At 67.5% G+C, this 21,900-nt stretch overlaps 5 protein-coding genes across 11 annotated transcripts; 3 read left to right on the top strand and 2 right to left on the bottom strand.

The window, feature by feature from the left end:
- Positions 1–45: 45 nt before the first annotated feature.
- On the bottom strand, positions 46–2,962 carry LOC132341099 (RNA-binding protein 4B-like). 2 transcript variants are annotated; one of them, XR_009490093.1, is made up of 4 exons: positions 2,551–2,962; positions 548–1,243; positions 396–469; positions 46–203 (listed from the first exon to the last, which is right to left on the bottom strand). XR_009490093.1 is itself a non-coding variant. In XM_059872393.1 (3 exons), the coding sequence occupies exons 1-2, from the start codon at positions 2,960–2,962 to the stop codon at positions 549–551; spliced, it is 1,107 nt and encodes a 368-aa protein (XP_059728376.1). In that variant the 3' UTR covers positions 46–469; position 548. The 2 variants fall into 2 exon arrangements, 1 of the variants encoding a protein (XP_059728376.1); XM_059872393.1 differs by having other exon boundaries at positions 46–469.
- LOC132341098 (RNA-binding protein 4B) lies at positions 2,834–21,694 on the bottom strand. 5 transcript variants are annotated; one of them, XM_059872388.1, is made up of 4 exons: positions 21,602–21,694; positions 19,584–20,005; positions 17,840–18,541; positions 16,868–17,377 (listed from the first exon to the last, which is right to left on the bottom strand). In XM_059872388.1, exons 2-3 carry the CDS (start codon positions 19,993–19,995, stop codon positions 17,847–17,849), a joined length of 1,107 nt encoding a protein of 368 aa, XP_059728371.1. In that variant the 5' UTR covers positions 19,996–20,005; positions 21,602–21,694; the 3' UTR covers positions 16,868–17,377; positions 17,840–17,846. The 5 variants fall into 5 exon arrangements, with proteins under 5 accessions (XP_059728375.1, XP_059728371.1, XP_059728372.1 ...); XM_059872389.1 differs by having other exon boundaries at positions 21,629–21,689; XM_059872390.1 differs by lacking the exon at positions 16,868–17,377 and adding an exon at positions 19,216–19,318 and having other exon boundaries at positions 18,402–18,541.
- LOC132341097 (uncharacterized) lies at positions 3,491–6,915 on the top strand. Its single transcript, XM_059872387.1, has 2 exons — positions 3,491–5,093; positions 6,524–6,915. The coding sequence occupies exons 1-2, from the start codon at positions 3,506–3,508 to the stop codon at positions 6,913–6,915; spliced, it is 1,980 nt and encodes a 659-aa protein (XP_059728370.1). The 5' UTR covers positions 3,491–3,505.
- CCS (copper chaperone for superoxide dismutase) lies at positions 7,731–10,635 on the top strand. Its single transcript, XM_059872394.1, has 8 exons — positions 7,731–7,839; positions 8,455–8,527; positions 8,612–8,749; positions 9,463–9,643; positions 9,734–9,794; positions 10,072–10,149; positions 10,263–10,366; positions 10,441–10,635. The coding sequence occupies exons 1-8, from the start codon at positions 7,804–7,806 to the stop codon at positions 10,595–10,597; spliced, it is 828 nt and encodes a 275-aa protein (XP_059728377.1). The 5' UTR covers positions 7,731–7,803; the 3' UTR covers positions 10,598–10,635.
- On the top strand, positions 10,849–15,877 carry RBM14 (RNA binding motif protein 14). 2 transcript variants are annotated; one of them, XM_059872384.1, is made up of 3 exons: positions 10,849–11,303; positions 13,386–15,009; positions 15,371–15,877. In XM_059872384.1, exons 1-3 carry the CDS (start codon positions 10,958–10,960, stop codon positions 15,576–15,578), a joined length of 2,178 nt encoding a protein of 725 aa, XP_059728367.1. In that variant the 5' UTR covers positions 10,849–10,957; the 3' UTR covers positions 15,579–15,877. The 2 variants fall into 2 exon arrangements, with proteins under 2 accessions (XP_059728367.1, XP_059728368.1); XM_059872385.1 differs by lacking the exon at positions 13,386–15,009 and having other exon boundaries at positions 10,854–11,303; positions 15,371–15,565.
- Positions 21,695–21,900: the final 206 nt, after the last annotated feature.

The raw sequence follows: 21,900 nt of genomic DNA, 5'->3' as shown, positions 1-21,900 counted from the left end.
CCTTAGACCCCGCCCCCCGCTCCCGGCAGGGCTCAGGCACGGAAATTCGGTGACAGAAATCGGTGAAAATGTTTATTTTGCTGGAAAAGGGGCAGGTGAGGCCGGGGGTGTCCCCGCCCGGGCGGAGGGGACCCTGGGGAAGCTCCGTACAAAAAGGGGGGGCTCAGGCGGGGGGGACACGGCTCCATCCGAGGCCGCCGCACCTGGAAGAGAGCAGAGAGGTGAGGGGACAAGGGGGGACACTCGGGGACACCCGGGGACACTCGGGGACACCCGGCCACAGGGACACGCGGGCGCTGGGACGCGGCGGCTCTGGCGGCTCCGGTGGGGACGGGGAATCCCGGTGATGGGGAGGGGACGCGGCGGCGGCGGCGGTGACCCGGGGCACGTCTGACCTGGCGCGGCGGCGACATCCGGGGGCTGCGGAGCCATGGCAGCGGCGGCGAGTCCCGGGGGGTCCGCGGTGATCCTGGGGGGGGTGGGAAAGGCCGTTACCGGGCACCGGTGGCATGGATTCGCCCGGCAGGGCCGAGCCCCCGGCGCTCACCTCAAAAGGCGGAGTACCGCGCCCGCTCCCCGTAGGGATCCCGCTCGAAGCGCTGCAGGTCGTAGAGGGACGCCCGGGCCACCGAGGAGACGGGCGACAGCTGCCCACGCTCGTACGTGTACGCCTCTCCGACGGTGCTGGCCGCGGCGGCCGTGCGGCGCAGGGGGCTCCTGTCCCGGGTGTAATACGTGGAGGACGCGGCGGCGGCCGCGGCGGTGGCGGCGGCGGCGGCGACGGCGGCCGCCGCGCCCGGGGTGGGCAGCAGCGCTCGGTCGTACGCGTCTAAGGTGGTGGGGATGCGGCCGGCCATGGCCGTGGTGGCGGCCATGGCCGAGGACTGGACCTGGGAGTACTGGGCGTACTGGGAGTACTGGGCCATGGTCTGCTCCGCGTAGGCGTCGTACGCCGAGGCCGTGGCGTAGGAGCGGACGCGGTAGCGCTTGTAGTAGTCGGCCATCCCGCCGTAGGCCTCATCGTAATACACGGTCTCCCCATAGCCCGCGGTGTAGGGAGTGCGCACGGCTCCGTACTGCTCGTTATAGGCCTCGGCAAAGTCCGCCACTTGCCCCGGGCGATCGACCGGGCACTCCTTAGACCAGTGCCCCTCCTTCCCGCAGCGGTAGCAGCCGCTCTTGTCTCCCATCCCGGGCGCCGTCCGCAGCCGGCTGGTGGACAGCTGCACGCGCATCCGCTTGCCTTGGGGAGAGGGAGACCCGGCGTCACCCCCGGGCACCGCGCCCGGCCCGGCCCGGAGCCTCAGGCGTTGGGCTGTGGGATTCCCCCGAGCAACCCCGACAGTGACACTGGGCCATGGGATCCCCCAGTGCCACAGGCATTGGGCCACGGGATCCCCTGGAGTCACTCCAACATCAGGCCATAGGATCCCCCAGAATTGATCCCAGCACTGGCACAAGGCCGTGGGATCCCCCAGAGCCGCACTCCACACCAGCCCCAGGCACAGAGACCCCCAGAGCTGCCCCCTGCTCTGGCACTGTGGGGTCCCCAAGGGCCATCCCTGGCATTGGCAATCTGTGTGGGTCCCCTCAGTGACACCCTGGCACCACTGGCAATCCCCCGAATCCCCCCCAGTGCCAGCCTCGCACCATGGGGTCCCCCAGAAGTGCCACCAACCCTTGGGGACTCCTAGGAGCCACCTGTGGCCCAGCCAGGTGAGGGACATTTGGGGACACGGAGGAGGTGACAATCCCCAGACCTTCCTGCGCACAGACCGAGGAGATGAAAGCCCAGGAGCTGCTTTGTTTGGGGTCCCTGTCAGAGGCACAAACTCCAGCCATTGATTTGTTATTCAGTTATTTAATTATTGCACCAAGTTTAAATGATGTCAAGGATCAGAACATCTGAGACCGTGGTGGCAATGCTGGGTTGGGGCTGGTGGTCCATGGGACCCCCAGAAACGGCACCAGCACTGTGGGACCCCCGAGAGGTGGCAGCAGCCATGGAGACCCCCGAGAGCAAACCATGGCACCATGGGACCCCTGAAAGCCGCCCCTGGCACCGCTGAGGGTGGGGGGTGACAGGAGCCACTGGGGTGGGCACCAGCCCCTGCAGACAAAGGGGGTCCCTGTGGGTCCAGGCAGGACTTGGGGACAACGGGAGCCAATGGGACGTGGCGCTGGCTCCCAGCCCCGTTTTCCCCCAAATTCCAGCAGCACCGGGACACCACCAGTCCCATGAGACGGCCCCAGAGGCGGAACTCACCCTGACCAACCAGGCTGGGATAAATCCCCCACAATTCCTACAAACTCCAGCGCTGAGGAGCCACTCTGCCCCGACATGGAGCCAGCACGGTGCCCCCAGCCCTGACACCAGAGGAGGGCACAGGGACAGCACCTGGCACCATCCCCAGAGCCAAATTCCAACGCTCCAGGATGAGAAGAGGCCCCGAACGCAGCACCAACCCCAGAGCAGGGTGGGTAACACCAAAAATCAGCCAAAATCCTCCCAGATCAGAACCTCCCCGTGCCCCCAGCCCCGCGGCTCACCTTGGAACTCGGTGTTGTCCAGCCCCCGGATGGCCTCCACGGCATCCTCGGCCCGCTCCATGTGCACGAAGGCGTAGTCCTTGACGATGTCACATTCGATGACGGGGCCGTACTCCTCAAACTTGGCGCGCAGCTCTAGGTTGGTGCAGGCGGGGCTGATGTTGCCCACGTGCAGCTTGGTGGAGGCCTTGCTCTTGTTCTTGCTGGCCTCCACGTTGATGCAGACGCCGTGCAGCTTGTGGTGGTGCAGGTTGCGGATGGCGTCCTCGGCCGCCGTCTTGTCCTCGATGTGCACGAAGCCGTAGTTCTTGATGATGTCGCACTCCAGCACCTTCCCGTACTGCTCGAACAGGGAGCGGATCTCCTGCTCCGTCGCCTCCCGCGGCAGGTTCCCGATGAACAGCTTCACCATCGCGACCCGCCTGAGGGGTGCCAGGGAAGGGGGGGCTCGGTGAGACCCTCCCCGCACAAGCCCCGGTCCCGATGAGGGGTGGGAGCCGCTCCGGGGAGGGAGAAGGGGATGGGGAAGGTTCCCTCCACTGTTCATAGATCCTCCTCCGGCTGATTCCCGATGGGACCCCCCTCACCCCCAGAGACAAAGGGCCCCCTCAGGGCACCCTGAAGCAGAGACCCCCTCAGGAGAGACTCCCCCAGGCCCGGGCTCCTCACAATGAGCCGGGAGACCTTCAGGGTTCCGAGCGGAGTCTCAACCCCGGTTGTGCTTCGTGAACCCCCAGCCCATGGAGGGACACCGGGGTCTCCCCCAGACCTCATCCCGCTCCCGTCCCGGGTCTGAGCCCCCTCCTAGGCGCCTTCCCGAGGCCGCGGGACCCCGTGCAAACCCCCCCCCAACAGGCAGCAGAGCCCCGGTCCCTCCCCGCCCATCCCCGGTCCCTCCCGGGCCCGCCCCGGGGCCCCCCGAGTCTCACCGCGCCCCCCCCTCACCCGGTGCTCGATGACGGCAACAAAATGGCGGTGGCCGCCTCACGTGGGGCCACGCCCGCCGCGCGCGCTGATTGGCCGAGAGCGGCGGAACGGTGCGACGCGATTCGTCGAAACGGTGCGAAGCTCCGCCCAGCGGCGGTCCGTACAGCGTCTGGCACAAAGCGCTCCCGCCCTCACGGCTGCCAATGGGAGCGGCGGCGCGCCGGAAGTGAGGAGAGAGGCGGGGCTTTCAGTGCACGTCACGGCAGTGACGACCAATCAGAGCGCGGTGGAGGGGCGCGGCCTGGCGGACACAGGAGGGTCCGTGCCGGTGGAAACGGGACCGAGCCAGGGAAACCGGGACCGACAGGAACCGGGACCGAGCCGGGGAACTGGGACCGAGCTGGGGAACTGGGACCGAGCCGGGCAACCGCGACCGGCACCGGGAGACGGACAGACCGCCGCTCTCGGCATCGGGATCCACCGGTACAAGGACAGCGACCAACTGCCCCCACCTGCACCGGGACCGACTGGGACAGACCGGGACCAACCGCTCCCATCGGGATCGATCGGCACCGGCACCGGCACCGGTGCGGCATCGAGCCGGTCAGAAACAGCGGCAGCCTGCTCTCACCGGGGTGTAGCGGCCACCGGGATCGGCCCGGTCTGGCCCCGCCCCTCCAGCATTAGCCCCGCCCCCGCCATGTCCCACGCGGTGCTGCTGCTGCGGCGGCTCCGGGAGCGGCACCGGCACCGGGCACAGAACCGGGACAGCGACGAGGAACAGGACTGGGACCGGGAGCAGGACTGTGACAGGGACCGGGAGCAGGACCGGGAGCGGGATCAGGACTGTGACAGGGACCGGGAGCACCACCGGGACCGCGATGAGCCCCACGAACGGGCCCGCGATCAGTGTCGCGCTCACGACCGGCACCCCGCACCCACCCCACCATCCCGGATCCCTGCTCCCCCATCCCCGCTCCCCCGCCGCGGCCGCCGCCGTCGCCGCCCGTACCCGGCGCAGCGCATTTACCGGGTGCGCTGCTCCTTCCTGGAGCTGAGCGACGAGCAGGCACTGCGGCGCTGCCGCCTGGACCGGGCGGCCATCGCGGCGCTGTGCCGGGAGCTCGGTGCCGACCTGCAGAGCCTCACGGGCCGCAGCCACGCTCTGCCCGTGGCCGTCAAGGTCACCTCGGCCTTGGCCTTCCTGGCCTCGGGCTCCTTCCAGACGGCGTCGCGCCTCAGCACGGGCATCAGCCAGTCGGCCATGTCCAACTGCCTGGCGCAGTTCCTGGCGGCCTTGCAGCGGCGGGCGGCCCGGTACATCGCCTTCCCGCCGCCGCCCGAGCCCCCCGGGGACCCTCCGGCGCTGCCCGGGGTGCTGGGCCTGGTGGGCGCCATGCACGTGGCGCTGAGGGCTCCGGCCGACAACGAGCCCTTGTTCCGCAACGCCGCCAACTTCCACTCCATCAACATGCAGGTGGTGTGCGACCGCCGCGGGCACATCACCAACGTGGTGGCCAAGTTCCCCGGGTCGTGCGCCAACGCCACCGTGCTGGAGAACTCGGCCCTGGCGCGGCTGATGGAGGGGAGCAGGCCCGAGGGGGTCTGGCTGCTGGGTGAGGGGGTTTGGGGGGGAAATGGGGCTGGGGGAGGGGGTTTGGGTGAGAAATGGGGGAGGGGGTCTGGCTGCTGGGTGAGGGGGTTTGGGGGGGGGGAAATGGGGCTGGGGGAGGGGGTTTGGGGTGGGAAATGGGGCGGTGGGAGATGGGGGAGGGGGTCTGGCTGCTGGGTGAGGGGGTTTGGGGGGGAAATGGGGCTGGGGGAGGGGGTTTGGGGTGGGAAATGGGGGAGGGGGTCTGGATGCTGGGTGAGGGGGAGTATTGGGTGGGAAATAGGGGATGGGAAATGGGGGAGGGGGTCTGGATGCTGGGGGAGGGGGGTATTGGGGGGGAAATGGGGCTGGGGGAGGGGGTTTGGGGTGGGAAATGGGGCGGTGGGAGATGGGGGAGGGGGTCTGGATGCTGGGTGAGGGGGTTTGGGGGGGAAAATGGGGCTGGGGGAGGGGGTTTGGGGTGGCAAATGGGGCTGGGAGAGGGGGTTTGGGGTGGGAAATGGGGCGGTGGAAAATGGGGGAGGGGGTCTAGCTGCTGGGTGAGGGGGGTATTGGGGGGGAAATGGGGCGGTGGGAAATGGGGGAGGGGGTCTAGCTGCTGGGTGAGGGGGGTATTGGGGGGAAATAGGGGGCTATGGGCTGGGGAAAGGGGTTTGGTGTGGGAAATGGGGCTGGGGGAGGGGGTTTGGGTGGGAAATTGGGGAATGGGGGCTGTGGGAGGGGGTCTGGCTGCTGGGTGAGGGGGTTTGGGGTGGGAAATGGGGCAGTGGGAAATGGGGGAGGGGGTCTGGGGTGGGAAATGGGGCGGTGGAAGTGGGGGAGGGCCCCTGGTGCTCTAGGGGTGACCCTGGTAGCCTGGGTGTGGCTCAGGTGTGTCCCTGGTGCCCTGGGGTTGGTTTTAGGTGTACCCCTCCTGCCCCAGGTGTCACTCAGGTGTATCCCAACCACCCCAGGTGTCACTCAGGTGTGTCCCCACCACCCCAGGTGTCACTCAGGTGTGTCCCCACACCTCCACGTGTCACTCAGGTGTGTCCCCACACCTCCACATGTCACTCAGGTGTGTCCCCACCACCCCAGGTGTATCCCCATCACTCCAGGTGTCACTCAGGTGTGTCCCCACCACTCCAAGTGTCACTCAGGTGTATCCCCATCACACCAGGTGTCACTCGGGTGTGTCCCCATCACTCCAAGTGTCACTGAGGTGTATCCCCATCACACCAGGTGTCACTCAGGTGTGTCCCCACCACTCCAAGTGTCACTGAGGTGTATCCCCATCACACCAGGTGTCACTCAGGTGTATCCCCACCACTCCAAGTGTCACTGAGGTGTATCCCCATCACACCAGGTGTCACTCAGGTGTATCCCCATCACCCCAGGTGTCACTCAGGTGTATCCCCACCACCCCAGGTGTCACTCAGGTGTGTCCCCCCGCAGGTGACGGCTCGTACCCGCTGAAGCCGTGGCTGCTGACGCCCATCGCGGGCCCGCGGGGCGCGGCCGAGCTGCGCTACAACGCGCTGCACTCGCGCACGCTGGCCCCGCTGCGCCGCACGCTGGGGCTGCTGCGCCGCCGCTTCCGCTGCCTGGCGGGCGGGGGGCTCCAGTACAGCCCCCCCAAGGTCTGCCAGATCTTCCTGGCCTGCTGCATCCTGCACAACATCGCCCTGCGCCGCCGCGTCCCCCTGGAGCCCCCCGAGGGGCTCCCGCCCGCCCCCGGGCACCCCGAGCCCCCCCCGCAGCCGCCGCCGCCCCCCGGGCCGGGGGCTCGAGAGGGGCGGGCCGTGAGGGCCAGGGTGGTGCAGCAGGTCAGGGAGGGGCTGGGCTGAGGGGCTGGGGGGGTTTGGGGTCCTGACCCCTGATTCTGGGGGGCTCTGAGCACTTTGGGGGTGCTGAGCCCTGATTTGGGGGACTCTAGGTCCTTGGGGGGGTCCTGCCCCCTGACTTGGGAGGTGCTGAGACTTCTGTGGGGTCCTGAATCCTGATTTGGGGGGGTCCTAACCCCTGATTTCGGGGGGGCTCTGAGTGCTTTGGGGGGGTCTGGGTCCTTAAGGGGTCCTGACCCCTGATTTTGGGGAGCTCTGGATCCTTGGGAGGGGCTGATGTCTGGTTTTGGGGGGCTCTGAGCCTCTGGAGGGGCTCTAACACCCGGCAGGTGGGTCCATCATTTTGGGGGTGTCCTATTTCCACCCATTTTCCCAAATTTTCATCCTTTAACTGTGTCTGTGCTCATTTTGGGGCAAATAAACGATTTTTTTTACAACTATTGCCCCACAAAGTTTTGGGGGAGGGTGTCCTGGTTATTTTGGGGACTCCCCATGGGGATTTTGGGGGTCCTTGCTGTGTCCCCGTGGATGGGATGAGCCTCCTGACCCCTGCATCCCCATTCCCCCACAGAAAACCCCAAATTTCCCACCCGGGGGCCCCCCAAAACCCCCCTGCACCCCACAAGACGCCGCCATTCCCACTGTCACCTTCCCAGAACCCCCGTAAGCCACCAAAACCCTTCGGGAACCCCAAAATCCCCCCCAAACCCATCAAAACCTCCCAAAATCTCCGCCGGGCCCATTCCGGACGCCGCGCCGTTGCCATGGAGACAGAACGCCGGAAGTGGTGCAACCTCCAAACCCTTCCCCCTGTACGGGCGTATCCGGTCCGGCACCAGAACGGGTCCGTGGCGCCGCAGCGACACCAGAGCGGGTCCGGAGTCCGCGGCCATGGCGTCACCGGAGGCCGGCGGGAGCAGCTGCCGGGTCGGGACCCCCAGGACGGGCCGGGGGGTCGGGACCGGAGGGGCGGAGGGGCTCGGGGGCTGGGGGAAGGGGGGAAGGAGCGGCTCGAGAGCGGGGGGAACGGAGGACGGGCGGTTTGGGGGTGAAACGCTCCGGTTTGGGGAGATCTGGGAGTGCCAAATCCCTCCCGCGGCGATTTTGGGGTGCAGGAGCCCTGGCCAGGGGGGTTTGGGGGTTCAGGAGCGGTTTAGGGGGTGCAGGACCCCCTCGCCGGTGGAATTTGGGGGTTCAGAGCCTCACCCGTGGCAGTTTTGGAGGTATAGGACCCCTCCCGGGGAGGTTTGGGGGTTCAGGACCCCATGAGAAGCACTTTTAGGGGTGCAGGACCCCCTGGCAGGACGGGTTTGGGGGTTCAGAGCCTCAGGAACAACTTTTGGGGGGCGCACAATCCCATCCACAGCACTCAGAGCCCTTCCCGGGCAGCCCCCTGCAGGTTCAGGGCTCCTTTTCCCTCCACTTTTGCGGCTCCACCTCCCCTTTCACCCCCCATTTTTGAGGTGCTGACACTTCCCCTCTCCTTTTCCCCCTTCCCCCCACAATTTTGGGGTTCAAACCCCCCCTTTTTTCCCCCCCCAGCTGGAGTTCGACGTGCAGATGAGCTGCCAGAGCTGCGCCGATGCTGTGCGGGCAGCGCTGGAGGCGGCCCCGGGTGAGACCCCCGACCCTCCCCCGGACCCCCAGACTCCCCCCAAGGTTTTGGGGGACCCCCAAGAGCCTGTTTGTGCCCCCCCAGAGGTGAAGCTGCTGGAGCTGCGGCTCCAGGAGCAGTCGGTGCTGGTGGAGACCACGACGGCGGCCGAGCGCGTGCGAGAGCTGCTGGAGAGTTCGGGGCGCAGGGCCGTGCTCAAGGGCATGGGGGGCTCCTCCGAGGGTCAGTGGGGCTTTTGGGGGGGTCCTCAGGGGGTTTGGGGTGTCCCGGGGGGGTTTGGGTGCTGCTGTGACCCACCACAGTCAGGGATTTGGGGGGTTTGGGGGGACTCCCCTGAGGGTGAGAGGGGTTTTGGGGGGTCCTGGAAGGGTTTGGGGGGGTCACAGAGGGGTTTTGGGGGGTCCTGGAAGGGTTTGGGGGGGGTCACAGAGGGGTTTTGGGGGGTCCTGGAAGGGTTTGGGGGGTCACAGAGGGGTTTTGGGGGGGTCCTGGAAGGGTTTGGGGGGTCACAGAGGGGTTTTGGGGGGTCCTGGAAGGGTTTGTGGGGTCACAGAGGGGTTTTGGGGGGTCCTGGAAGGGTTTGGTGGTTTGCAGGGGGGGTTAGGGGGCTCACAGGGGGGTTTAGGGGGGTTATAATGGGGTTTTGGGGGGTCACAGAGGGGTTTGAGGGCATCCTGGGATGGTCTTGGGGAGGATTTGGGGGGTCCCGGGGGAGTTGGGGGGATCACATTGGGTTTGGGTGGTCCTGTGGAGGTTTTGGGGGGGTCACAGTGGGGTTTTGGGGTATCCAGGGGGGTTTGGCTGCTCCTGGAGGGGTTTTGCTGTCCCTGGCTGGGGTTTAGAGTCACTTTTGGGGGGACATTTTGATCTCCCTGATGTAATTTTTGTACTGGGGGGTTTTGGGGGTGCCTGATCCTGCCGTGTCCTCCCCCCAGCTCCCCCCGGGGCGGCGGCAGTGGCGGCGCTGGGGGGTCCCGGGGGGGTCCGGGGGCTGCTCCGGTTCCTGCAGCTCTCCCCCAGCTGCTGCCTCGTGGACGGAGCCGTGTCCGGGCTCCCCCCCGGCCCCCACGGGCTCCACATCCACGAATTCGGGGACCTCTCGGACCCCTGTAACAGGTGAGAGGGGTGGGAGGGGGCTGGTGGGGGGGTACAGGGGGTGGGGACCTCCAATTTCACCCCATATCCCATCCCCTCCCCCAAAATCAGCTGTGGGGGCCACTTCAACCCGGACGGGGAGAGCCACGGGGGACCCCAGGACCAGCACAGAGTGAGCTGGGGGTGGGGGGGATTTGGGGAGGATTCTGGAGGATTTGGGGGGATCTTGGAGGAGTTTGAGGGGACAATGAGGAGATTTGGGGGGGTCTGTGGAGGATTTGGGGTAGTCTTGGAGGGGTTTGGGGTGGCAATGAGAGGTTTGAGGGGGGGTCTCTGCGGGATTTTTGGAGGCTTTTGTGGTGCAGTGAGGGGATTTGGGGGGGTCTCTGTGGGGTTGGGGGGTTCTCTGTAAATTTTGGGGGTCTCCTGACCCCCCCCTGCCCCCGCAGCACGCCGGGGACCTGGGGAACATCTGGGCGGACGCCGAGGGCCAGGCGCGGTTCCGAATCGAGGACTCGAAGCTGAAGGTGGGAATTGGGGTCTGGGGGGGATCCAGGCTGTGCCCCATCACCGGGGAGGGTTTGTCCCTATATTTGGGGGGTGTCTGTGGGGTTCTGACCCCCCAAATCCCCCTCCCCAGGTGTGGGACATCATCGGCCGCTCCGTGGTGGTGGCCGAGGGCGAGGATGATCTGGGCCGGGGGTCCCACCCGCTGTCCCGTGTCACCGGCAACTCGGGCCCGGGGTGAGCACCTGGGGGGGATATTTTGGGGAGGGGTCTTTGCGGGGTCACCCCTCCTGACGCTCCCGTGTCCCCAGGCTGGCCTGTGGCGTGGTGGCGCGCGCGGCCGGACTCTTCCAGAACCCCAAACGCGTCTGTACCTGCGACGGTGTCACCCTCTGGGAGGAGCGCGACCGCAGCCGTGGGGCTCCCCTGCAGACCCCCGCCATGGAGACCCCCAGCTCCAACCTCTAGGAGCCCCCCGGGACCGAATAAAGAGTTGGGAGCCTCTCGCTCTGCAGCCGCTGCGGCTCCTTTAAGGAGGCGTGGCCATGCTGACGAGGGCGTGGCTTAAAGCATAAATGGGCGGGGCTAACGCGGCGGGAAAAGAGAGGGCGGGGCTCACACGCGCGTTGCGCACGGCACGCAGGCGCGCTGAGGGAGGGCGGTGCGCACGGCACGCAGGCGCGCTGAGGGAGGGCGGTGCGCACGGCACGCAGGCGCGCTGCGCGCGGCACCGCCCCCGCCGCCCTCAGGAACCGCCGCCATTTTGAAGCCGCCGCCGCCGCTGCCGGTTCTGTCCCCGCCGCGCTCCCCCCAGTGATCCCCGCCGCGATGCGTCCTGGCATCAAACTCTTCGTGGGCAACGTCCCCGAGGAGGCGACGGCGGAGGAGTTGAGCGAGCTTTTCGCAGGCGCCGCGGGGCCGGTGCTGGGCGTCGCCCTCATGAAACAGTTCGCTTTCGTGCACCTGCGGGACGAGGCGGCGGCCGCGCGCGCCATCTCGCAGCTCAACGGGCACCAGCTGCACGGCCGCCGCATCGTGGTGGAGCCTTCCCGGCCGCGCCCCACCAACACCTGCAAGATCTTCGTGGGGAATGTGTCGGCCGCGTGCACGAGCGGGGAGCTGCGCTCGCTCTTCCAGCAGTACGGCCCCGTGGTGGAATGCGACGTGGTGAAAGGTACCGGACCCGCCGCCGGGGCCGCGCGGCCCCCGCCGCCCAGCTCGGCCCGCGCCGCCGGGTGATCCGTGGCACCCGAGTTCCGTCCGACTGCGGCGTCGCCCCCGCCCGGACCCCGGCGCGGCCCGGGCTGGTGGAGCGGGGGGATTCCTGCCGCTTCCCCCTGTCCCGAACGGGGCTGTGCGAGCCCGAATTTGCTCCCGTAACCCCCCCTATTGCCAGCCACGTCCTCCTCCATCGCCTCCGCCCGCCCAGGCCGGGGCGGTGCGGGCCTGTGTGGGCGGTGCAGACCCCTTAACCCCCCCCATCTGGCAACCACGTGTCTTCGATCGCCTTCCCCAGGCTCAGGTGGGGCTGTGCCAGCCCCTGTGGGTGCCCCTGACCCCCTAACTCCCCCGATAACTCTCCTCCAGCCAGCCTCGTGCTTTGCAATCACCTCCCCAACCCCAGGTGGGACCATATGAGCCCGTGTGGGCTCCCCAGCCCCCTCAATCTCCACGTTATCCCTCCTCTAACCATTCTCCTCATCCTCCCTCAAGTGGCCCAGGTGGGCTCCCCACACTCCTGAACACCCCCATAACCCCCTTCCTGGCAGTTTTGTTCTGTGCCATCACCACCCCCAGCCCTGGGGGGGGGTGACCCCTGCCCACTGCTGCCACCTCTGTGACCAAATCATCCCCAGGCTATGGCCTGTCCTCCACAGACACGCTCAGCCATGGAGCTGGGACATGCACAGAACACCCCATGAAACCCCTGAGGGGTTCAATGGCTTCACATTGGGGACCCCCAGCACAGCCTGGTGGGGCCACCCGTGTCACACTGATGGACTGACAAGTGTCACTCCACTTCCCTCTCCCTGACCCTGCTGTCATCTCATCCCTTCTCACCCGACCCTGGAGTCCCGGTGATGTCCCCGCAGTGCCCGTGTGCCCCTGCCCACAGGAGGGGGACATTGTTCCTCTGCTCTCCTGTCCCAGGTCGCAGCCACCAGCACGGCCTGGCAGAACTTGCCCTGCGTCCCCTCGGGTTTGGGGGTGCCATGGCCACCCCCAGGGGGTGGCAGCAGGGCTGGGGGTGACATGGAGGGGACATTCCATCTTTGGGCTTCCAGAGTGGGACATGTGGATGTGGGACAGGAGCCAGGGGGGTGGGATGGCACCGGGGGGATAAAGGAGAGGATGATGTGGCACTGATGCTCAGAGGTCTGGGATGGGTTCACTTGGCCAGTGATGCTCCCAGCACAGCACACACCTTTGGGTGGGCTGTCACTGGTTCCGGTGGTCTTGGTCTGCGACTGCAGGGAAACACCACGGGGTCGCTGCCCTCCTGCCCTGTGCCGGCCCCGGACCCGTCGTGCCACGGGGGTGACCCCCCGACCACCATGGGGGCATCCAGCCCCCAAACCTGCTGGGCCAAGTGCCACAGGTGGCCACCAGAGCTGCCACCAGGTCCTGCTTTCCTGCTCCTCGCTGTCCTCAGATGTCTCTGCGCTGCTGAGCCGTGGTTGTGCCATGTGGCGCTGGCTCCTCGCCATGGCCGGGCACTCGCTGGGGGTGCTCAGGCCCTCCTTCCTTCCCTCTTCTCCCTCCTCTTCTTCTCTGTCTTAAGTCCCTGTTCCCTTCTCTGTCCTTGTCTTTTTCTGTCTCCTCTTCCTCACCCCCCTTCCTCTGTCCCTGTCCCGCTCTCTGTGCTGGCGCCGGTTCTCTCAGCTTTGCTCCGCTCACTGCCAGGACATCCCACGGTGCTGGCACTGCCAGCCCAGCCCGGGCTCTTGGTCCCCATGTGCCAGGGAGGGGCTGGGAGGGGGCACAGGAGGCAGAGCCTGGGGGGACACGGAGGGAGCCAGGCGGGCTGGGGGAGGCTGTGAGCTGGGGACGCCGGGTGGGCTGTGACCAAACGAGCGCGGGGCAGAGCCGATGGTGGTGGTCGTGTTTTCTCCGGCGAGCGGGGCCGGCAGCGCCGTCCCGGGGCCAGCAGCGCCCGTCCTGCGCCCGTCCCGCTGCCGCTGCACGGCTCGTTAGCGCCGGCTCCTGTAACGAGTTGTGTTTTCTCCCCTCACTGCTCTCTCTGCTGCTTTGTCAGACTATGCCTTTGTGCACATGGAGAACGAAGCTGATGCTAAAGTTGCCATCGAAAACCTAAATGGGAAGGAGGTGAAGGGGCGCCGGGTGAACGTGGAGCTCTCCACCAACGTGCAGAAGAAGGGCACGGGCCAGGCGCCGCCGCCCGCCCTCGGCGTCGACAAGACCAAGCGCATCGGCCTCGAGTACCGCGAGAAGTTCCAGCCCAAGATCGAGGGCTTTGACCAGCAGCGCCGGGCGGCCGATGCCGCCTTCCCCTCGGCCACGGGTGCCGGCTACGCCACCACCCCCTCCCTGTACGATTACCAGCAGCGCTTCGGCGCCAAGTACGACGCCTTTGATGCGCAGCCCCGGCCCGCCTCCCCCTCCTACTTTGGCAGGGACCGCAGCCCGCTGCGGCGCTCGCCCACCCGCGCCGGCTACGCGGCGGTGACGCTCCCCATGACGGCGCAGCCGGCCGCCTACCGCGCCCAGCCCTCGGCCTCGCTGGGGGCCACGTACCGAGCCCAGCCCTCAGCCTCCCTGGGCGTGGCGTACCGCCCGCAGCCCACCACGGGCCAGGCCGCCGCCTACCGCGCACAGCCCTCGGCCTCGCTGGGCAGCGCCTACCGCTCCCAGCCCTCGGTCGGCTCCCTGGGCGCCGCGGGCACTCAGCCCGCTGCCGCCAACTCCCTCGGCTCCTATGGCACCCAGCCCGCCGCTGCCGCCTCGTACGGCGCCCAGCCTGCGGCCGCCAACTCCCTCAGCTCCTATGGCGTCCAGTCTGCTGCCCTGGCCTCCTCCTACAGTGCCCAGCCCGCCTCGGGCTACTCGGCCGGCTACAGCGCCCAGCCCGCCATCGCCGCCTATGGCGCCCAGCCCGCTGCCGGCTCTGCCGGCTCCTACAGCACCCAGGCCGTGGCTGTGCACGTGGCATCCTACGGCACCCAGCTGGCCGCAGGCTCCTACGGCGCCCAGCCCATGGATGGCCACGCCGGCTCCTACAGCGCCCAGCCCGGCGCCGTGCTGTCTGCCGGCTACAGCGCCCAGGCCGTGGCAGTGCACGCCAGCTCTTACAGTGCCCAAGCTGTGGCAGGTCATGCTGCCACTGCCTACCAGCCCGTGGCCGGCCACTCTGCCTCCTACGGTGCCCAGCCCGCGCTGTCCACGTCGTACGGCGCCCAGCCCACCGTGGGCCACTCGGCCTCGTACGGCGCCCAGCCCGCCACAGGCCTGCCCGCGTCCTACGGCAGCCAGCCCGCAGCCGCCGCGCTCCCGGCCGGCTACGGCGCGCAGACGGGCTCCTCGCTGGCTGCATCCTACGGCAGCCAGGCCGCTGTGGCCGCCGCTTCCTACAAGGCGCAGGCCTCTGCCCCGCTGACGGCCGCATACCGGGCGCAGGCCTCCGGCGCCATGGCGGCCTCCTACCCGGCACAGCAGCCGTCCTCCGCCGCGCTGGCGGCCGCGTACCGAGCCCAGCCAGGCAGTGCCTACGACGGGCCGAGCCAGCTGGGGCAGCCGGCGGGCTCCTACCTGGGCCTGGCGCAGGCCGCCGCCGCACCACCCTACGAGCGCACCCGCCTCTCCCCGCCTCGCAGCGCCGCCTACGACGACCCGTACAAAAAATCGTCCTCTCTGGCTAAAAGGTACGGTGCCGGGCGGGGCACCGACCCCCGCCCCTGCCTCCCGCTGCTCGCCGGGCTCCGGCGCACCGCTCGCGGCTTGACCGGCGCCGTGTGGCGCCGGCGCGGCTCGCTATCGCCCGGCACGGTGGGCGCCATGGCTCCGCTCGCGCCGCGCAGATCCCAGGGAGGGGAAGGGGCTTGGTGCGGGTGAGGGGAGGTGGTGGCACACCATGGGGCCTCCGTGGCTTCCGGTGTCCGATCCCATCCTGCGCCGGCTTTGCCCATCGTGGTGCATCCCCAGGCGGGATGTGGTGCTGCCAGCGGCGGCGGATCCACGCGCCGTCCCCCCCCCCGGCTGATCCCCCTCTCTTCTCTCGCCCAGGTACGGCTCCGAGCGCCGTCTGTCCGAGCTGGCCGATTACCGGCGCTTAGCGGACTCGCCGCTGGCGTACCGCCGCTCACCCACCAAGTCCCCGCTGGACTACCGCCGCCTGCCGGACGCGCACTCCGAGTACGCCCGCTACTCGGGCGGCTACAGCGACTACCTGCCCCCTGCCCGCATCCACTCGGGCTACCAGCGCCGCCTCTGAGCTGGCCATGGCCCCACTCGGGCACGGACGGTTCTTTTTCAGCCGATTCTTTCTGGTTTTGCTGTTTGAGTTTTTTAGAAGGTTCCGCGATTACGGCTGGCAGTGGCCGCACGGTTCATCCCCCGCTGGCGCTCGGTGCCGGTTCATAACCCGCCAGTGGCTGCAGCCATGCGGCTCAGACTCTTTTATACCACGAGTTGTCCCATTTTTTGGGTGAATTCCCCGTTTCCAGCATCAGGCCCGGCACGGTGCCAGGGGTTTTTTATGACTGTAAATAAATGCTGGGGTCTGCTCCGGTTCCCGACGCCTCCCGCCTGGTTCTTTCCCAGTCCTGGGGGTCCACTCCCACCCCTGGGGACACCTCCCAGTGCCACTGTCACCACCCAGCCCGGGTTGATGGTGCTGCCAATGCTGGAGCTGCTTTCCCACCACGGAGGAGTGGATTTGGAGGATGAGCAGCGTTCAGAGCTGGCAGCAGGAAGTGCCAGACTCGGCCCTGTCACACCACCACCACACGGGATCACCAGCACCAACCTGTGTCGGGACTTGTTTTGGGTGAGGAAAGCTGGTTTTGAGGGGTGGTGTGTGCCATGCCAGGTACCGCTGTCACCACCATGACCGTTTCTGCAGGCACTTCCTGTTCCCATCTCTCCCCAGGGACCGGTCACAGCCCAGTCTGGCTGTGCCACAGGAGGGATGGCCAAGGCTCATTAACCACTGTGGTTAATAGCCAGGCAGCAGGACGTGACCCTTCTCCCCTCCTTTCCAGGGTGGCCGCACACCCCTGGGCCTGTCCCCAAGTCCCCAGGTGTGGCGATGGCAGCACGTGCAGGTGACCATGGCACCGACCGGCGCTGGCGAGGCAGAAGTGGCAGCATCACCAAAGGCATGTCCTGGCCTTAATGGCCTTAATTAATGAACACCGAGAGGCAGGAGCAATCTGGGGACAAACGAGCCACTTTGGGGACATAATGTCCCAGTCTGGGGACAAACAAGACATAGTCTGCAGACTAATTAGCCCTGGGCAGGTTAAGTGGCAGCTCCTGCTGCCCATGGGAAGAGGAAGAGCTGGGGGTTAAAGCCCCTCTGTCACCCCTGGGTGCCCCTTTGGGGGGCCCCAGGACCATTTTGGGGGTGTTCCCGTTTGCAGCAGCTCCTCCCCAGGGGCTCTGGTCTGCGTGGGCAGAACCAGGCAGGGCACAGGCAGCGCTGGGGAGTCCAGAAGGTTCCACGCTGTGTTCTGAGGGGACGTGAGTGCAGAGAAAGAACCGTGGGCGGAGCCAGCGCCGTTTGTTAAAAATTTTGAGTTTTATTTTACCGGAAAGTGGGGTCGGGGGACTCTAAATCACTCGGGGGGGTTCCACCCCCGCCGGCGCGGCACGGCGGCCTCCGGTCAGCTACAGCGTTGGGCTAAAAACCTACCACTGGATTATCCACCCTCTTAAAAAATAAAGGAAAAAAAAAAGGCAAAACGACGACTCGGGAAGAGCTCCGGGGGAGCGAGGGGGCGGCGAAGCAAAGCAAAGCTGGCGCTGGGGGACGGCTGCGGCTGCACGCTCACACCTGAGCCCGGGGTGGGGACCCAAAACTACCTGGAAAAGCAAAATCCTGCCCAGGGGGGCGGGGGAAGCTGGGGGAGGGGCTGAGCTAATCCTGCCCGGGCTGAGGACGAGCCGCGCGTCAGTAAGGAACGGGCCCGGGAGCGGCACGCGGCGGCGGTGGCACCCGGCGCGGCCCGAGACGCGCGGCGCCGAGTCGGCGTGCGACGGGACCCCGACGTCCAGCCGCACAAATCTTACCTGTAAGAGAAAAGAGGAGTTGGCGCAGGTGCCCCCGGGGCCGATCCGGAACCGTGCCGAGCCCCGGTGCCCTGGGGAGCTGCGGCTTCCTGGCAGCAAGAGAGTCCTGACGTGGAGCAGCGGCGGGGCTCCAGCCCTCTCGGACCCTGGGCCCACCGGGACCTGGGCAGAGCCCGAGCGAGCAGGAGCTGCCCCCGGGCCGGGGGCTCTGCGGGAACCCCCCACCCTGCAGGGACTGTGCCGGGACAGCGCCCGGCCCGGCAGGAACGTGAGTTACAGCCACGAGAGTGACACCAGCACCGCTCCGCTCACCACGGCGCCTCCTCGCCACGGCCGGGCTTTAACGCCCGTGGGGCCTGTCCGTGTGACCGTGACCCGTCACCCGCCTCAACCTCAACTGGCACAACCGGGACCACCGGCAGCGGGGACCCCCGCGGTGCCGAGAGCCGCCAACGCGCTCACCTCCGGCTCAAAAGGCGGAGTATCGCGCCCGGTCCGCGTACGGGTCCCGCCCGAAGCGCTGCATGTCGTAGAGGGACGCCCGGGCCACCGAGGAGACGGGCGACAGCTGCCCACGCTCGTACGTGTACGCCTCTCCGACGGTGCTGGCCGCGGCGGCCGTGCGGCGCAGGGGGCTCCTGTCCCGGGTGTAATACGTGGAGGACGCGGCGGCGGCCGCGGCGGTGGCGGCGGCGGCGGCGACGGCGGCCGCCGCGCCCGGGGTGGGCAGCAGCGCTCGGTCGTACGCGTCTAAGGTGGTGGGGATGCGGCCGGCCATGGCCGTGGTGGCGGCCATGGCCGAGGACTGGACCTGGGAGTACTGGGCGTACTGGGAGTACTGGGCCATGGTCTGCTCCGCGTAGGCGTCGTACGCCGAGGCCGTGGCGTAGGAGCGGACGCGGTAGCGCTTGTAGTAGTCGGCCATCCCGCCGTAGGCCTCATCGTAATACACGGTCTCCCCATAGCCCGCGGTGTAGGGAGTGCGCACGGCTCCGTACTGCTCGTTATAGGCCTCGGCAAAGTCCGCCACTTGCCCCGGGCGATCGACCGGGCACTCCTTAGACCAGTGCCCCTCCTTCCCGCAGCGGTAGCAGCCGCTCTTGTCTCCCATCCCGGGCGCCGTCCGCAGCCGGCTGGTGGACAGCTGCACGCGCATCCGCTTGCCTTGGGGAGAGACGCGAGAGGCAGGGTCAGTGCGGCCGTGCCGGGGCACCGGCAGGACAGGACGGCACCGGCTGCCACCCCCCCCAGCCCTCCGCAGCCACCGGCGCGGGAGGAGCCGCCGCGCGACCGAGCATGAGCCACCAGATGGACGCTGGACAGCAGCTGACCGGGATGTGCTGTCACGGCTGAGCACGGCCACGCCGGCCAGCCCAGCAAAGCCCCGGCAGCCCGGGGTCGGAGCCAGCACTGCCGGCACCGTGTGACGGCAAAGCTTCGCGCCGGAAAACGCCGGAGCGGCGGCGAGAGGGATGTGACACCGGGAAGCGCCCCGGAGCGAACGGGGCCTGGCCCGAGCGCGGCACGAGGCAAAGCCAAGCGCGGACGTGGCCGGGATAGCTCTGGGTGCAGCTGGGCCGGCCCAGCTGGGTCGCTGTTTTTTGGGGAAGGCCCGGAATGGGGGTGGCGGGACGTGTAGAGCCCTGGCAGCACCGGGAGCGCCCGGTCCGGCCCCGCCGCCATGCGGGTGAAGCGCCGGACGCCGCCCTGAGCACCCGGCCGGGAGACGCGCTCGCCATCACCGCCGCCAGCGCCGCGGCTCGAGTCCGGCCGCTCGGCCCCGTCGAGCGCCCGAGCGACGCCGGGCGCGGGGTCGGGCGCCTCCGTCACCCTCTTACCAGGCTGGGCAAGGCTACAAGGGCGGGCGGCAGCCTGGCGTCACCCGCTGCTCCGGCCCGGCACAGGACGTCGCCGTCGGGGTCCTCCTGCGGGGCGGCCGTGCTGGTTAATCAGAGATGGGTCAGTCCCGTCCTCCCCGGCCCAGAGCCCCCGAGCCCGAGCCCTCACTCCGGCCGCGCCGCGCGGGCGGCCCCGGGAGCTGCGGCGGGGTGGGCACCAACCGACACCAACCCCAGAGCCCCGAGGGCGCTGCACGGCCCCGCAGAGCCGGCCGTGGTCACAGCCGGGATCGACCCAGGAGCCGGGGCCAGCGGGAGTGTCTGCCATGGACCCCGGAGACCTCCCACCACCCAGCCCCGCGGCTCACCTTGGAACTCGGTGTTGTCCAGCCCCCGGATGGCCTCCACGGCATCCTCGGCCCGCTCCATGTGCACGAAGGCGTAGTCCTTGACGATGTCACATTCGATGACGGGGCCGTACTCCTCGAACTTGGCGCGCAGCTCTAGGTTGGTGCAGGCGGGGCTGATGTTGCCCACGTGCAGCTTGGTGGAGGCCTTGCTCTTGTTCTTGCTGGCCTCCACGTTGATGCAGACGCCGTGCAGCTTGTGGTGGTGCAGGTTGCGGATGGCGTCCTCGGCCGCCGTCTTGTCCTCGATGTGCACGAAGCCGTAGTTCTTGATGATGTCGCACTCCAGCACCTTCCCGTACTGCTCGAACAGGGAGCGGATCTCCTGCTCCGTCGCCTCCCGCGGCAGGTTCCCGATGAACAGCTTCACCATCGCGACCCGCCTGTGCCGGACAGCGCCGCTGTGAGCCCCGAGCAGCCTGAAACCCCCCCAAGAAACAGCCCAAGGAACAGCCCACACACAGCCCCAAAACCCCCCAAGGAACAGACTGAGGAACAGCCCCAAAACGCCCTGAGGAGCAGCCTGAAGAACAGCCCACACACAGCCCCAAAACACCCCGAGGAACAGCCCGAGCCTCCTCCGTGAGTGTGAATTCCCTGAATCACCCTGAACCTCCCTCTGTGTGCCTGAGGCTGTGCCCACACACAACTCCAAAACCCCCCCCAAAAACAGCCCAAGCCTCTGTGCGTATGCCCAGGGCTGTGCCCCCCAAAAAGCAGCCCAAGCCTCTGTGTGTGTGCCCGAGTCTGTGCCCAAAAACAGCCCCAAAAACCCCCAAAAAACAGCCCAAGCCTCTGTGTGTGTGTGCCCGAGTCTGTGCCCAAAAACAGCCTCAAAAACCCCCAAAAAACAGCCCGAGCCTCTGTGTGTGTGTGCCTGAGCCTGTGCCCAAAAACAGCCCCAAAAGCCCCCAAAAAACAGCCAGAGCCTCTGTGCGTGTGCCCAAGGCTGCGCCCAAAAATCCCCTAAATCACCCTGAACCTCTCTCTGTGTGCCCTCAAACATCCTGAATCCTCCTCAAACACCTCAGACCTCTAGGGCTGTGCCCCCTAAAACACCAAATAAACACCCTGAATCTCTGTGTGCGTGCCCAGGGTTGTGCCCCCAAATCCCCTGAAACACCCCAAACCTTGGGGCTGTGCCCCCAGACACCCTTAAATCCTCTTCAAATACCCCAAACCTCCTCTGTGCTCAGGGCTGGCCCCCCAAACACCCCTCAAATAAAGCCCCCAAACGTCTGAGTGTGTCCCTGGGGCTGTAATCCCAAAGACCCCAAATCTCCTCAAATAAACACCCCAGAACTCTGGCCCTGCTCATTTAGGGCATAACCCCAAACACCCCAAATCTCCTCAAAAACCCTGAACCTCATGGTAGCCCCCGGGGGCTGAGGCCGTTCTCACAGGGCACAGCCCTAAACACCCCAAATCCCCCCCAAATTTTGCTTCTGCTCCTTCAGGGCGCACCCTCAAACACCTCAAATCCGCCCCAAAATAAACACCCCAAAGCTCTGCTGTCCCCCTCCGACACTGTGCCCACAAACACCCCCAAAAAAAGCACCTTAAACCTCTGACACCCCAAAAACCACCTTAAATCCCTGAAACCCCAAAATCCCCCTAAGTCTGTGACACCCCTTTTCCTGCAGGGCAGAGCCCCCAAACACCCCAAAATCTCTGCACCTCCCAGAGGGCAGCGCCACGCCCCGAACCCCAAACCCCCCAGGCCTGAGACCCCCCCAGACCCCTCTTGTCCCCCCCAGGCCTCAGACCCCGTCAGGCCTGAGACCCCTCAGATCTGAGACCCCCCCCCAAACCCCTCCCCTCCACAGGCCCGAGACCCCCCCAAACCGTCCCGGATCGCATCGCCCGCGGCCTGCGGGCGCCCCAGCGGGGCGGTGGCCGAGCCTGGCCCAGGTGTCCCCCCCCGGTCCCGGTCCCGGTTCCCGGTCCCGAAACCTCCCCCGGGCCCCCCCCGCCCCCACCTGCCCCGTCCGCCGCGCGCTGCTCACAAAATGGCGGCGGCGTCTCCCGGCCCCGCCCCGCCTCCCGCGCGCTCATTGGCCGCCGGCGCTGTCCGTCAAATGCCGCAGCCTGAGGTCATCGGTCCGCCAGGTGGGCCCGCCCACAGAGCAGCCGCAGCCAATCACAGGAAGGGGGGCGGAGCGAGGGGAGGAGCGGTCCATGAGGATGCTGCGGGGGGGCGGGGGCGGTCCATTCATGGCGGGGGGGGGCGGCGCGCGTCGAGCGCTAGGAGCCGTACTGGGAGCGCTGGGAGCCGTAC

This window comes from Haemorhous mexicanus, chromosome 35, assembly GCF_027477595.1.
Source record: "Haemorhous mexicanus isolate bHaeMex1 chromosome 35, bHaeMex1.pri, whole genome shotgun sequence".
NCBI classification, from domain to species: Eukaryota; Metazoa; Chordata; class Aves; order Passeriformes; family Fringillidae; genus Haemorhous; species Haemorhous mexicanus.
This window is presented reverse-complemented; position numbering and strand designations above follow the sequence as displayed.